Genomic DNA, 17,082 nt, shown 5'->3' on the forward strand with positions numbered 1-17,082 from the left:
CAGAAAGCTTAACAAGATACTAATGAAAACTCGTGACTCCTTCCAGAGTCCCGACACAGCCTGACTGTGATTGGTCAGTGAGTAAAAACAATTCACATGTTGGATAAACAATCTCCAACCACATTCCAAGGCAGCAAAACACAGGAGAAGCAAATGAGACAATATTGCTTTCCTTTTTCTCTGAGGCTTCTGAGCTTCCCAGGAGAGAAATCCCAGGCAAAGAGATTCTTCAGAAGGTGTGACAGTGACACCTCCCTGCCTGTCCTGTCTGCCTCTGAGAGCCTGTTGTTATGTGAATGTTGTTTACTTCATTAATTTCCTCCTGCCATCAATTGATGAATGAATTATTCATAAGTAAATTTATAAATTATTCTACCAGTTCTATTGATGATTGAATAATATTGACCATATAAATTATTCACTCTTCTTTTCCCCCACCAAAAGACAAATAAATTATTTGTGAGTATTGTTTTCTTCATTATTAGATCAACTCTTCCATCTGTTGAGACATCCATAAGATGTCACTCACTATGATAGCTGTAAAATTTTTAAGCAGGACCCTTTAGGAACTATGCTTTCATGGACAAACAGAACAAGTTTAACTTTATTGTATGCTTATATGGCAGTTTCTTTATATATAAGGTCCTTTCTTTACATATAAGGTCCAGTTTCTTTAAATATAAGGTCCTTTAGAGCATGAGGTAGTGTTTTGTATGTTTCACAGCCAAGTAAACAATGTGCTGAGATATTTTGGGTTAATTCTCACCCAACCAAGACATTTTTTAATTGTGAAGTAATGTACTGTAAATTTACAGTTGTTACAATTTGTACTGTAATTTTACAGTTTTCCATATTTGGACTTAATAGTCAGGGTTGAGGCTCTAGCCTTCCCTTGATCCCAAAAGGTATCAGATTGTAGGTTCTGTAAAGGAGCATCAGTTGCAAAGCCAAACCAGAGATACCTTAACTAATTACCATTACAAATGTTAACTGCATAGGCCAGTTATTTCCAGTTCCTGGATAAACTACATGAGTTTTCCATCAAGATAGATCCATGCCTTCTGTCTCTTTCACTGATTCACCAGTAACTATTTGGCAAACAAGTGACAGCCTCTTCTAGTGGCAGCATTTCTTGCATATTTTACCATGCAGACAAAATATGTCTGTATCCAAAAATATGAACAGTCCATGTGGTTATGATGGGTCAGGGAAAAAATCAAAATCAATTTTAAAAAATGCATTTCTAGGAAAGTGATGCTAAGCCACAAGCACCCACAAAGAAAGGACTGCGTCCTCTCTGTTCCATGAAGCCCAAGTTGAATTAAGTTCATCAAGACAAACAAGCTGCATTAACATGAAATCAGTATAAGGATCATGAATAGTATGCTGAAAAGTAATCTCTAAGAAGTTGCTCGGAAAGAGACAGACAGAGGAGGCATCTCATGCCAGCAGAGGAGCAGCCCTTCAATAATTTTCCTGGTGTGAGAGCCAGCAAAGATCAGAAGCGCATACCTCTCTCTGCTGGCATTTGCTTGAGCCCGAAACCTATCAGTAAAGTATGTGCAAAGATGTTTCGGTTGACTTTTTATGTTCTTTTTTTTAGAATTTAAAACCATCAAGCAGACTGGCATATTTGCCAGTCTGAATACATGTAAGAGAGCGAACGGAGACCAAAACTACAGTTCAGGCTGCCCAAGGGGAGGAAAATTAATAAACAGGCCATGCCAGAACAAGAGGACTGCCTAATGACCAGAGAGCTCATTTATGGGGAGCTCTCCAGCACTGGGCGGCTCTGTAACATCATAGCACTGCAAAAGCTGTTTCTTCTTGTTTTCCCTTTCTTTTCCACCCAAATGATCTGTGATCTGTCACAGATTGTCCCTTAGAACACGTGCACAGCAGAAAATCCCAGCTCTTTCCTCTTCAGAGAAAGCTGTTAATAGGTCTGCCTCTCTCACTGAGGCACACTAACAAGTTCTTGTCTAAACTGTCATTAATGTTTTCACTTAGATTTCCACATTAAAATTGTCGGCTCTTCAGAGGGAAGTGTCGTGGTCAGGACTTACAGGGGAAGCACTGAGACTTTGCATTCTGAAAAATAATGATCTCCAGGGTCAAGTTTTTAAATTCTGTTTGTCCCTGCTCTTCCAGCAGAAGCCCCATGGGATACCCAGACACAGAAATAGACAGAAAGGTATGACAGAGAAAACGGGAAGGTGGTAAAAGTGTGCCTGGACAGAAGTGGTGTATTCAGAGAGCTGGAATGGAAGAATGCCCTTAGCAGCTCTGCTCAGAATGGAAATGAACGAATCACGGTTACGTTGCTCAAGGGCAGAGAAAAGAAAACTGCAGTAGTTGGGGTAAAATGGTGAAGGGAGCACACAGGAAAGACTTAGACTTATATAGGTGGGTAATGGACTGAATCTTTGGGATAATTATGACAAAGAAGTTATGAAATTTAGTCTGCATACGAGATTACAGAGAGCAGCCTGAGTTGATCATATTTCAGGTTAAGGGTCTGAGCAAAGGACAGAGATGCTGCTGATAAGAACAAGTGTAGGTGCTCCATATTAGGCAGTGTGATGTCTATTCATCAGCAATGGGACAGTTCAGAATATGAGTTTGAATAGGAGAAAAGAGATGAGTAAGTGTACTATATAAAGATATGAGCTGCACAGAGGCTTAGGGGGTACTCTCATGCAATGATATTTTTTCTTACCGGGAGTAAAAGCCAGGAGCAAAAATCTACTGAGATGGATTTACTGTAAATGCAGTGTACTGTCAAAATATATTTGCAGCTCAGTTAAGTTTTTGCTGTTAGTTTCCCATCAATGCTTTTGACTCCTATTAATGTTCCAAATTTAAAATCAGTTTTGCTGCTTTTCTGAAAGTAAGTCACCAGAAAGCAGAGCTGCAAAAAGCTGCAGAAGGCCACATATATTTTGCCTTATATCTAAGAGAAATTTAATTTAAATTATCTGTCAGTTTCAGTTAATTAGGAAACATTCAAACAGCCTTTCATATGTCTTATTTCAGATGTGATATTATTTAGGAAAGAGTAATTTTTCCAAGGAAAAAAAAAGGAGCAATAGTCTGTGGACATGATTCTTAGTGAAAAAGAACATGTCAAAATTACTGGTATATGACAAAAGGTAATTTTATTTCACACTAAATCATATTAAGCAATAACTCTCTGCCTTATCCTGTTCAATGCAGTGAAACTGTTCATGATGAGTACTGGAAACTAAAGGAAGGACAAAATAAGAAAGCTCTGGATATCTACTTGCTTACCTTTTTCTCAGAAGACTCATAATCTTCTTCTTTAAGACTTTCCCAGAGCTGAAAAGCAAACTGCTTATTCCTAACATTACACTAGTATTAGCCTCTCTTTATGATTTCTCTTATAACTTTTGCAGTCATTGCTTCCCTCTTCCATGTCACTGAATTTTTTCCTCAACTTCTTTTTTCCTGTATTATTGTTACTTTTTGTTGCAGTTGTTTTAGTGCCATCTTGAAGAAATAAGGCTGGTATTGTCTTTTAAAGACTGTGAAATTATTATCTATTGTAATCTCTATATAACCATAACTGCATTTCCACAGGTTTTCTACTTTAGTGTCATCAGCTCCACCATTCCTGAGAAGTGGAGCAGACAAGGAAGGTGATCATGTCAGGAAGGTGATCATTTCATGAAGGTGATCACTTCAGAAGAAGAGGAGGGAAATAGGTGGGGAAGTACCATTAATCCGAGGAAAAGGGCCAACCCTATCAGATTAATCTCACTCTCTATGAAGAGCAGTATTAGGTAATATGCTCAGGATGCTGGCAAGGAGACAGGCGTCTGTATTTTGGACTAATGAAGTCCTATTAAGATCTGTGTGCTTGGAAATGTTCCTGGAGCACTGTAGCTAAGTGTGGATCATGGCAAGCCAGCCATCGTTGAGCAGAACGCGGCCGCCCGCCTCGGCGGCTCGGATGCAATAAGGCAGCTTTCCTGAGCAGATGTGCCTGAGACCTCAAGGGCATCAAAGCGCCTGAGATTCCTAGCTGCTCTGACAATCTGGCAGCAGATCTGTTTGGCACAGGGCACCGCAAAGTCAATAGCAAGCTTTTGGAGTTGTTTCTCTCTTCCCAACACCATATTGCTCAATGTCTTTCAGTGAGATGCAAAAGGGAAAAAAAAAAGGGAAGGGTCAGGCTGAGAAAGGAATGTGATAAAGAGCCGGTTATGGCCTTCTGTACTGTTGTCACTTGACACAGCAGCTTCCTAGAGATAGCACAGTTATGGGTAGATGAGTCTCCTATGTGTCTGGAGTGAAATGTCCTGTGGGCAGTGGACTAAATAAATAGTCATTACCACTCCATGGACTCGAGACAACACAGATATCTGGCTATCCAAGCCAGCCCCAATGGGGGATTATGAGTTACAAATACTCTTTCAGCACTGATAGTGTGCTGACTTCTGAGAAATGAACATAAATGAACATATGTTTTCTTATCTAGTATCCATATACAGATGCTGATTTTGTGGGTGGTCTCAGAGTCTAGGAGCTTTTCTGGAGAAAGGCTTTCACCACTTCTTTACACAAAGAACTGGCTTCAAAGGGAGCTTAAAGACAGTCCTAAATCTCAAAATCTACAATAGCTGACCAAAAAAAAAAGAGTATTTTAGGTTATTGTCACAGCTGTGGCATAACAGGATAGGAAATCTTTATGTTGGAGTTTATCTGCATTATTTATTGTTTTCCGTCAGCTTTGCTGACATTTTCTTTTCCACTCTTTCAGTCAATATGAGTCATGAGAAGAAAAGGACAGGTTTAGTACACAGGGACACTTATATGAATCTGTGAACTTCTTCGATGTTATACTTCCTTATTTTCTTTATTTGAAACCTGGGTCAAGCAAGTGTGCATTAATCTTACTTCATCCCATTTCAGTCTTATGCTATAGAGAAAAAATTGAAAACTCTAATTACTCATGAGAATTAAATTTCTTTTTTATATTAAAATATGAACCATTAAGGAAAATATTAAAAAAAAAATCCAAGTTCCTTTTCTGCAGGGTCAGCACTTTATCATTCCCTAAGATATATGGTATTTTCAATTCTTTCAGTTCCCATTATCCATTTCATTTTACTGTGTCAAAAAATTGAAGCCTTTTGTCTCTTCTTAGATTATTCCATGCTATTAGGAATGAAAAATCCTCTCTCTAATGAAAAATCATGTTCTATCATGACCATTCTAGTTCTTTAATACTGTTCACGTGGTGCAATAGTTCTGTTTCAATTAAGGAAGCCACCGAAGCATAGGCTATGGGCAAAAAGCACAGCAGCACTGTGTCTTTTCTTTGCTGCTAGCCCAGACCTTGCTCAGCAGTGAGACAGAGAACAGGGAGTGGGGAGGACCTGGAGGAGAAGCAGGAGCAGTAACATGACTGGCTCCTGCAGGCAGACCATGACTAAGATCATGAGCTGGTGAGAGTGCACACAGTTTGAGGCACAAATTCCCTCCTTTCCCAATCACCATATGATTTCACACCCCAGAAAAACTCCAGGTGCTTGATTTGTATGAATTTTAGTGACAGTGAGAAGTGGAAGAAACTGTAGTTAACATTCAAGAGACATAATGCAAACGTTCCCAGTGATAAGTTCCCTGACTTTTTTCCTGTCACTGTATTTAAATCTCCTATAAATTCAAAATATCTTTCTGCAGTGTACAACAAATATTTGTTGGTCAACAGCTGACCCCTGCTGGTGTGAAAAATAATAATAAAAAAAACCACACCAAACAATAAATGCTAATAAAAACTACATCCTATTTATTATTTTTCCAGCCTCCTTTGTGCATATTTGCCTTTGGCTTGTACTTCATTTTGATTAATCACTTAGCTCTATCAGGACTGTATCTCTTCAGCCTGTTTGCAAAAAGAAAGGAGGTTGTTGTTGTTGTTTCTTATACTTCCATCCATAATCAACCACATGCTATTCATTTATCTATAACATCTTTTCATGTCTGCTCCATGTGTCCAAAAATTTCCCTTTGATCATTTGCAAACAAGTTCCTGGCAATTTCTTGTTTCATTGTCTATTTATTTGGAAGTGGGGATGGCAGCATATTCTCTTTTCTGTGCTTCTGCACAATTCAGATTTTTATCAGTAATGCCATCATTACATGTATGCTTCTTCTCCAGTTTTCTCTTACTCATTTGACTTTCCCCTAACCTGAACCAAAAACTAACTTTTACAACAGCTCATAAAAAATTTACACTATTTGTCCTGCATGCCACTATCTACCTTTATACCCTCAATGATCCCTCAGTCTTGTCATGAACAAGAACAAGTACATCTATTTTTCAGTTATTATTATCATCAGAGTTCTGCATAGCTGTACTGTCTTATCTTGGCAATTCACTCAATAACCTTTGCTGGTCCTCTCACCAGCAAAATGGGAACATAGGAAAAGGGGTTAAATGAGGCATTCACATCAACACACTGGTAAGGCTATTTTCTAATGTTTCTTTAATGAACTGTATCATGACAGTTTAACAATTCAGATCAGATGTACATCTGAAATCACAAACCACATTTTACTTTTAATTTACACAGGATTTTACAAACTACATTTTTAAATTTACGTGATGTTTCACACATTTTTATAAATCATGCATTCAGTAATTTGTATTGCTCTTTGTGCATTATGACTCTCAGATAGCCAGGAATGAACTCTCTTTTATACATATTTAACAAAATTGTCCAAGACAGATATTTCTAAAGTAAGCCCACTGGAGCTGTGCAACAGTGTCTTGTCATCTCTTTGAGTGGGAGGCTCCACATTCAGCACTCATCTGCTGGGAAAGTTTTACCTGCAGCTTTCTCCCAACCCTCCTCCCACTGGTCAGCAGCTTTTGTGACAGTTCAGCTCTTGTCCCTAAAAGAGAGCAAAATTTTTTAAAAGCATCCTTATTTGCATCAAATAACTGCTAAAAGTCTTGTCACTTTGGATTATATTTTATCTTGCCTTCCAGCTTCTTGTAAAGGTTAAAAGTATGCATTCCTAACAGAAAACTTTGTACACCTGATAGTACTTCCCAGAATTTCAATTTTTTTCTTTTCATTTCTTCTTTCCATTTCATTTAAGTGTTGCTGTGTTAGTCTCCAGCAACATTTTCGCCTTAGGGAGCTTCACCTTAATCACATTCTGGTTGTATTAACTCTGTGTCTTAAATAGAAATGTTTTTTCAATCCTCTCCTGTGGCACACAGAGCTGTCTCAGTACATCCATTGCAAGGTGTAGCCTTTTCTGGAGTCAAGATATAATTTTTCTACGTTTTTTTCAAGAAAAATTTAACATCTAGGGAAAGTCTTATTCTGGAATAAAACTCCTTCCATGGCCTTTAAATTACATGCTAAAAATGAAAACAAAAATGAAACAAACAAATAAATAATGCCATCTTTACGTTTCTAGTGTGTGCTTAATACTTGTCATTCTGTGGAAAAGTTTTCTGTACTTAGGCACATGCAAATATAAAACTGGAACTGGTTTGGGCTTTTTTTGGTTGGTGGATTTGCTTGATTTTCTTTGTTTGTGTTTGTTTTGTGGTTTGGTTTGTTGGTTGTTTTTTTGTGTTGGCTCTAATTTCAAACACTAATATTGAAGTCCTGAGGCCTTGTAGAACATATTTCAGGAAACAGCTTGTCATTAATTTGATTTTGTTGTGGCCTGATGACCTCCACAGCCTCACTAAGGCTTGCAGGCAGGACTGAGGTGGGCTCCAAGAGCCTGTACAAAGGAGAAGACATGGAAACAACTTTAGTTTAATGTATAGAGGGCTGAATATGTATATGTTTTCTGAAAGACAAAGTTCATTGCTGTAGCACTGAAGTGAAACCTTCATTTGGAGGGAGCAACATTGAAATACTTAAAACTTGGTACCTATGAAAATTCACCCCCTTCTTCATGTCCTTCTCTTTCATCTTTTTAAGTTAAATAGTTAAAAGAGTAATTAGCAGTAACATATCAACACAAAGGTGCAGCATTTGTGCATTTTTCTTAATAGTTCAACTTTGGCTACGTATTTTCTTCCTTGCTCAATGTACAGAATTCCTAATTTATGCATGATTTTTATGGGAAAAAAAAGTATATTACAAAAAGGCAAAAGTTAACCATGTAGTTAAAGCACCAGAAAGGAATTATTTCAGACTTAATCTCACTCGTGCTACAGGTTTTCTTGAGCAAATCACTTAATCTCTGTGTATCTCTGCTTCTCATTTCCTTCTTAAAGGATGGTAATACTTCTTCTGTCTCTCTATTTACATTGCAAACTACTTTTACTTGGTGTTTTATATTATTCTTGTTGCAATAAAGATCTTATCTAAGAATTCTTATGATAGAGTTGCTTTTATCTACATAAAAAACAATATATTTTGTATGATTAGTTATCCTGCATGATAGGTTATCCTGATCTGTGACCTGACTGTAAAAGGAGTTGTTATTATTGCAGTGGAAGTGCTTTAGAGACCAAGTCAGGTCAGAATTTCAGCGTTGCATGACTCTTTTATCAAGAGATGGTGGGTTGTAATTAGAAAGCTTTCTCTGTAACAGTAAAATAAATGTGCTTCAGGATAGCTCTTCAACCACACTTGAAGAAAAACAGTTTGGAATGATTTGCATCTGCACCTTTAAACTGGGGCAGGCAGGCTATTGAATGCTGCCTGCTGGGAAGGGTTTCCAGCTTGTATTATCTCCCTGACTGTATCCTGGATTCTGAAGAGAGATTTCTGGGCCAAAAATTTAAAATCATGAGCAGAAATGGAAAAAGATGTTTCCAGAAATGGGAAGAAATGTTTTCAGGCTGTGTTTAGGAATGGCCAGTCAAACCTAGCAATCTCACTGAAAATTCTGCCTCTGTATATAGCTTCATGCCTATAATAATGTATCCCAGTCTTGCTTCATGTAAATCCCACAGCTGGAGAAGCAGAAAATGTGCTGCAAAAGAAACTTCGCTATAGTAAAACCTAAGAAACTTGACATCAAAAATTGTTCATAATAAGTCCAGACAAAATTTGGGAAAAAAAAAGTTTTTGTTCAAACTATTACATAATACAGTAATTTCCTGATAAAGGGAATTAGACTTTGGATCAGTATTTCAGGTGATTACAATTTATATTTTATTTATATTTTTATTTACCATTTGGTGATGAAAGCATTCTTTTAGGTAAGTAGGTAGATGTTATGGCTTTGCCCCTTGTGAAACAATGAGAGGATTGAAACTTAATTCTCCTGCATACTTACAAGAAAGCTCAGAACTGGTACAGAATGAAGAACCATGTCATCTTTGACTGTGCTCTGAAAGGAGGAGTTGATCTTTCTTCTCAGTTCATGTAAGAACGTATTAGGAATCCAGGTCTGAGTCTCCTAAAGAGATCTTCACAAATCACACATGTAATCCAGCCCAGAACATAAACGTAATGTTTGAGGAAGAGTCAAACTAAAGACAGTTTTACTCAGCACTTCTTTCTACCCTGGCTGGGAACCTCCTGCTTAAATCCTCTTGGCATAAGGTCATGTCTTTTTACTCCTCACCGCCTCGATAACTGTAGTATTTGAGTACATCAGAAAAAGAAATTAAAATATATGCTTTGGTATTGCTAAAAACTGGGAATGTAGGCATGCTTGTTTCAAAGGTGGCAGTTTGTGTCCCAGCAGGTCTTGAGGTGACAGTCAAGGCCGGTGTCATGTAGGTGAGGAGCTTAAATGGTTCTCCACAGAACAGACCAGACTGATGCCCAGCAGAGACACAGCTGATAGAATACACTAATGCTGAAAAAACATTTTTGTGCCTACTCCAGCTACTTGCTTCCCAGTTCTGTCACAGTTCACTTGCTGGCATGAATCAGGGCATCTTTTTCGGATTTCTTTCCAGCATACACTCTAATATCATAGGGACAATGAAAACTCCATAAATTGTACGCAGGACCTGCAAGCCTAACTCCTGGTTACTGCAGCTTTACTTCACATCAAGGCATTTAAATATCTGTTGAAATCTAATTCTGTCTGATTCCAAAAGGTTTAAAATCTAAACATATTTACCTAACTATAGTATGAGCTTCTACAGTAAAGACCTTCATTGTGGCTATCCAGCAGTCCTAGTAGTGGTGGATGCAGCTGAACTATCACTTCCAGAATTACCATCCTACTCCAGATACATCACCATGTGGAACTGAAAAACAGTAGGAAAAAAAAAAAGACCAAAAATAAGTTGTTTTACTACTTATTTTCCAGTTTTGCAAAGATTTTCAAGTGTGACCTAATCAGCTGCAACATCTGATTAAAGACTACCCTGCACATACTATGATACTATGCTTTCTGATGAGTATTTTATGTGCTCTTGTCTCTACAGACTGAAGAAGTCCTGAAGATTGATGGAGGGCCATGCTATTCAAACAGCAGGCGTTGCTGAGACAGAAGCTCTTTGTGCTAGGCAGCCTTGCTATTGGAAGTCTCCTATATCTAGTTGCCAGAGTTGGGAGTTTGGATAGGTAAGTCATTAAGTAGCTGCTCTCTTGAGTAGAATGGGCTAAGATTGTCTGAGTTTCTGCTTCAAGGGTTTGATTGCTTTCATGCTCTGTTTTTTGGTTTGCTTTTTATTTTTTCTTAGAGTCTACTTGTAGAGGAAGACAGAAAGACTGGCTATTTTAATGTGGTTTTCACTATTTATTCCTATCCTTTGGAGAAGAGAGCAGGAAAATAGTCACAGTCATCCCAGTCAAAGTTGTTCTGTTTGTCCATTTGTATTCTGAACACACTGACACTTGTTTTCAGAGAATAAATAAACTAGCATCCAGTAAAAATGTCATTACAGTAGCTCATTTTGCCTGTGTACATCTGTGTGTTGACCTCTAGTTTCAGCAAAACAGTTATGATGTATTTATACATCTCCTTTTCTAAATTTGTGAGCAAGCAATTAATGTGCTGCAGTGGTAGTTAAAATTAAGTATGAGCCTGCAGAGCAGCTCGTCAAATTTTGAATACTATTTCATTTGAAAGATTGCTTCAGGGTTTGAGAATTTTAACTATGTTAATTAGCTGGTATTTTCTGTAGCTGAATGTGCTAAATAAGTGGGTTTTCTCTGCAAATGATTTCCTGGAGAGCAGTAGAAAGCACAGTAGAGAAAATCAAAGAGTGTTTGGCACTTCTGACCAGGCTAACTTTTGGCTGGTTTTTGACAGTGCAACAGTAGTGCTACCTGCACTGACACTGCTCTTCCTGTCAGCTTTGAAATGGCCTGGGATTGCTGTGGTAGGTGCTACACAAAGTCACAACATATTAAAAATAACAGCAACAACAACAACAAAAACAACAAAGAAAAGAAAAAAAGCTGATTTAGAAACATGAATGAAAAAAACCTACACGATTTCCAGAATCAGGTAGACAGTGTTAATGCTGTATTCTTGTCCTTTTAAATGATGCAACGTATTGGGTGGTTTCTAAACTGTCACACAATGCTGTGTGAATATGTGGTGCTTGGAAAGGGAAAACTGCTACCTATGGTCCACTGCTAGGTAACAGTGGGCTCCATTGGCAGTCACTGGGTACCTTCTTCCACTCCTCAAATCCACTCCAGAAGAAGGAGACCATGTATTCATCTGGGATAAAGCGCATTGCAAATTAAGCCCTGGAACTTCTTTCCCCTGATGGTCAAACCATCTCTGATACTTCAGAAGTAGAAATTTCACTGAGACTAATGTGATTCTGTAAATGGAGGCAGAAATCCTTACTGGTCCCTGCAAAAGTATATTTTATGCTCAGAGGCATGAAGTCTAATTAACCTTCTCCTATTATCTATGCTTGCACATCTACAGAATTTACTGATGGCTATAAAATTATCTAGCCACAGTATTTGACTCGCTGACCTCCTGCAGCAATGAATTCCGCTGGTTTCATACATAGTGTTGCCAATGGCAGTAAAATTCAGTTTTGTTCTCTTGCTTTACCCAATGTGAAGCATACCACACTGCTAAAAAGCAGTCCTGTGTATGGACTTGTTATGAAATAGAGAGAGAAAGAAGCACTAGAAAGGACAAGGCACAGATGAATTAACTGGAAATATTCTTCTGCCTGATCATTGTTGAATCTCTCAGTTAAAGGATGCTAAGTGGCTTCAACAGACTTTGGAATAACTAATTGTACAGGAAGAAATCCAGATTCATTTATGCTTAATTTATGCTGATCTAATTTGAACAAGTGAGCTGGGGGTGGCTCATGTTTAATCGCCTCAGACTGGGCTCTCCAATGGCAGTGTCTTGAGTTTCCTCAGGCCCAAAGGGAAATTACGACTAATTTATGTGATTCATTGAGTCATAAAATCTGATAAGATGAGCACTTCCCTCCAGGGGAGGCGACCTTCCTTCAGCTCCTGAGTGCACGGATCTGCTTCACATGTAGAAGCTCAAATAGATTCTGTGGCAATTTTGAGCATGTCTGGATTAGTCTTTGAGTTACCTGACTGGCAGTACCAGGGGCCTCCACATCTGATTTCCATGCTACAAAATACTCCTGCTGGAACCAGGTTTATAATCTTTTGCTGCTGTGACACCTCCCTTGGAAGAAATTTAGCAAGTATTCTGGATCAGGTGAGACAGCTCATTAAGATTGCCCTGACCTACTCCAGCTGTTTTGAAACTTTTCAGAAATACAGTTCCTGGAGATTAATTGGTTTATGGTGGGTTCTCTAAAGAAGAATTATTGTGGAGTTTTACTGTAGCAGCTTGAGAAATTACCTGTTTTGGGAGAGCTACTCAGTGATATAATAAGTGCTATATACTCTTTCTTAGCAGAGAACTGTTATTTAATGGGAAAGTTACTCAGGCAATTAAGAATATTAGCATGTTGCAATGTAGGAGTTACATCTTGGATTAAACTATGAGGATCTGCCCTTTACTTACCACCGCCAAGATCTTTTAAATGTTATTTTTTTATTGTTTAGAGAGAGTAGAATCAGGGGGAAAGAGTAAAAAAGCCTGAAATACAAAGGCTGAGGAAGGACTTCTAACAACATTGAATCTTTTTCTTAGGCTAGAGGATATCTTGAGTATTTATTTATTTTCAAAGGAAACCACCCTGTTTGACAAGCTGTTGTGTTACACTGAAGGCAGTGCTAGCTGTCTTTTTGAACAAGAGATAAAATTAGTTGAGATGGGTCTGGAACTGCTGTTGTGGAATCCTCTTTGCTTGAAAACAAATAACAAATACGCAGAAGGAGAGGGAAGAGAACAAAGACAACAATTGCAGCTTCTGTTTCTTATGTTTTTAACTGCCACTTTGCTGATGCATTAAGGCTCCCACCAACCACACCACAATCTGACCAAACTGTAGCATTGCTAAGATATTTCTTCCTCTTTTTTTTCTCAATATGGGCTGGTTTTCATCAGCATTTAAACAATTCAACAAAAAACTTGGTCTTTGCCACCAAGTCAGGCTTTTTCAGTAGATGGCAGAGAGCAAAGGGATAGAAGAAGCTAGACACTTGAGAAAAGACATAACAGGAACTCACTTTACATCACACTTTCTAATTAGTCTGCAGGACTTAGCTAGAGCTCATGTGAACCCAGCAATGTCATATGGATTTTTTCCCTGGCTCTGTCTGGACAGGCTATATCTCTCAACATCTGGATAATCAGGGAAGCAGCTAACAGGTCAGCCAGGGAGATCAGACTTACTTTGTCCCAACCATCCATTGTCCTGGAATCAGTGTCAAATTAGAGACCCCAACAAGCAGTGATGGATGGAAAACCGGCAAAGAAATAAATAATTATGTCCTGAAAGCAGGGTTTGAATAATATATAATAAATGAGTGAGGGACCACATGCTGAGAAACTAGAATAAATACTGAATACCTAAACAGCTATTAATGAGCATTGCCCATCTGGTATACTGGCTAAGACAGGGGTCCTGTGAAAAATAATAGCATGTGGCTATGTAATTTAAGAACTGTATCATAATATATGTGCACAGCAAGCTCACACTAAAATTGCCTAGGCAATCTTTGTTCTTACATATCCTTAAATTTGGAGAGCATATCTCAAAAAAAATTAGTAAAAATATTTTTTGTAGTGCCTTGGAAGCTCTCTGTACACACCAAGCTAATCTTCAGTGAAACATTGGCCTGTATAATGTCCAAAGTGCTGATTAGAGAGTGGACATGAGAGTTTTTTCACGGTTGTGTAAAGTTTTAACATTTTTGTTACTGAACCACTTCTTGGATCCAGTGGTATCAGATACAAGAACAAAGAATGAGAAAGTGGAAAAGAGGGGAAATAATTGTAGCTGAATATAAAAGAATAATACAAAAATGCACTTGCAAAAGAAGAAATAATAAAACACAAAATAAGTGGGAGGAGTCCCTTCAGTGGAAGAATACAAGAGTGATTATAAGAAAATCATTGATGTAACAATGTAATAAATGCATTTTTAAAAACTCTTCTTGCCATTCTTTTTGTACCTTGCTAATCTTGTCTGGATCAGAACCTTGAACTTTCTGGTTCTGACTGGCAGACAAACATTGGGCATATTTTAAAGAGGAAGAAAAATACTGAAAGGTTATGCTTAGAAATCTGGTTTTCATCCTTTTTCCTCCTCTCCATTAAAAAAGCCATTGCTGGATCAACACAATGGAAAGACTTCAGGCTAGAATGAGAAAAGTGCGGGAAAGAGATTACTTAAATCAACTGGATTTTCAGACCAAAATGTCCAAATATAATTCATCTTATAATGCCTTAAAAACTGCCAAACCATCACAAAATAATGAGGAATGTGAAATTTAGGCAAGGTTCAAGAAGACCCAAGAACAGTAATCATAGTTCCTATGCTGGCAAAGGGCAGATTGGTCAAGTTAGGAATTCCCCAGCTAAATCAGAGCAAAAAAAAAAAAAAAAAAAAAAACCCAGACTGAATAATAAAAAAAATTTGCAAATTATTTAAGCATTGGCATAATAAAATAAGAGTTGAAAGATGGGCACATCACATTACATTTGAATATGATCCCAAGAGCATGATTCCTTTGTACATAAAACTTGTCTTGAGAGATATCCTCTTTTTACAAGTACCTCTTATTTTGCTTGCAGACTGCAGCCCCTCTGCCCCATTGATGGTCGTTTTGGACCCCGTGGCCAGGACGAAATCCCCTTGCGAGCCCTGCAGTTCAAGCGAGGTCTGCTCCATGAATTTCGGAAGGGCAATGCCACCAAGGAACAAATCCGACTGCACAATCTGGTTCAGCAGCTTCCCAAGGCCATTATCATTGGGGTGCGGAAAGGAGGCACCCGAGCACTACTGGAGATGCTGAACCTTCACCCCGCAGTGGTCAAAGCTTCTCAAGAGATACACTTCTTTGACAATGATGAAAACTATGCCAAGGGAATTGAGTGGTACCGGAAAAAAATGCCTTTTTCTTACCCTCATCAAATAACAATTGAGAAAAGCCCCGCGTATTTTATCACTGAGGAAGTACCTGAAAGGATTTACAAAATGAACTCATCTATCAAATTATTGATCATTGTCAGGGAACCTACCACAAGAGCTATTTCTGATTACACTCAGGTGCTGGAAGGCAAGGAAAGAAAGAACAAAACTTACTACAAATTTGAGAAGCTGGCGATTGATCCTAATACCTGCGAAGTGAACACTAAGTACAAGGCAGTGAGAACCAGCATCTACACAAAACATCTGGAGAGGTGGTTAAAATACTTCCCAATCGAGCAGTTTCATATTGTGGATGGAGACCGGCTCATCACAGAACCACTGCCAGAACTCCAGCTGGTTGAGAAGTTCCTAAATCTTCCTCCGAGGATAAGTCAGTACAATTTATACTTCAATGCCACCAGAGGGTTTTACTGCTTGCGATTTAACATTGTCTTTAACAAGTGCCTGGCGGGTAGCAAGGGACGCATCCATCCAGAGGTGGACACCTCTGTCATTACCAAATTGCGCAAGTTCTTCCATCCTTTTAATCAAAAATTTTACCAGATCACGGGGAGGACATTTAACTGGCCCTAAACTAAACTTCATACAACATTTTCTGTTGCACCTGAGGCATGTAATAGGATGCCTCCGCTGAAATATGCACTTTTCATAGATACGACTAGCAAAGTAACTTTTTTCATGCATACGTGTACATAATGCAGTGTGTGACCAAATATACGGTGGGATCGAATTTTTCTACAGAGTAGTAACTAACATAAATTTACTGTCAATATAGTTGCATCTTTTAAGATATAATAATAAAGGGAAAGGAAGTATTTAGGGAAACAAAGTCAGACACTGTTAAAAGGGTCAGTGTTCCTCTCTCTTAGTGAAGTGTTTATGTGACATACTTATTGATCTAAGCAGAACATTATTTTATGCCATAAAAATTCTTGTTAAAAGTCTGTAAAGCTGTGGGAAAGCTTAATCTTGAGGCTATATTTGATATGTGTATTGCTAAAGGAATACTGACACTTTAAACAGAGTGCTGAATTTTTACAATGAGAGTGAATAGTACTATTTTCTTATTATTTTAAATTAATATCTTATCTCATACAAACTACATTGTTTTAGAGTTCCTGTGGTGAGTTTGCACTATTGTTTTATTGTATGGACCATAGTGTCACTTGTAGCATGTCAATCATGTGTCAAGAAAAGGTCAAACAATTTTTTCTTCTATACTTGTGTGTCAGCAAAGCTAAACATGGTGTACATAGTGTACAATGTTTGTAAATACTGGTTTCACACTAAGTAATTCTATTTTGTAAACTGAATATGGCTATTTAATTTATTGTGAAAATTAAATTTATTGTGGTATTTAAAAATGGAATGGATTAAAATTACCTATATGTGCAATGGCTTTTCACCTTTGCTTGATGTATGTCAGTGTGGTCCCTTAGCTTAGACAGGTCATAAGCATGTGTGAGATAGATTTGCTCAGGTAAGCTTGGTTTATTGACTGTGGAGGAAAGGGATACATGTGGCGAGGCAGAGCTTATTAAAAAGCTCACCCTTCTAAAAATCTGGTGTAATGCACACCTCCAAGAACATTGTTGCTCTTTGTT

At 38.0% G+C, this 17,082-nt stretch overlaps 1 protein-coding gene across 6 annotated transcripts in view; it reads left to right on the forward strand.

Annotated features, from left to right (window-relative positions):
- Positions 1–16,857, forward strand: part of HS3ST5 (heparan sulfate-glucosamine 3-sulfotransferase 5) — a 198,803-nt gene extending 181,946 nt beyond the window's left edge. For all 6 annotated transcript variants that reach the window (XM_074537936.1, XM_074537935.1, XM_074537933.1 and 3 more), the window contains 2 exons: positions 10,397–10,535; positions 15,121–16,857. In XM_074537936.1, the coding sequence (XP_074394037.1) occupies positions 10,429–10,535; positions 15,121–16,051 (1,038 nt within the window). In that variant the 5' untranslated portion in view covers positions 10,397–10,428 and the 3' untranslated portion in view covers positions 16,052–16,857. The remainder of the gene's footprint in view (positions 1–10,396; positions 10,536–15,120) is intronic.
- Positions 16,858–17,082: the final 225 nt, after the last annotated feature.

This window comes from Zonotrichia albicollis, chromosome 3 (assembly GCF_047830755.1).
Source record: "Zonotrichia albicollis isolate bZonAlb1 chromosome 3, bZonAlb1.hap1, whole genome shotgun sequence".
NCBI lineage: Eukaryota > Metazoa > Chordata > Aves > Passeriformes > Passerellidae > Zonotrichia > Zonotrichia albicollis.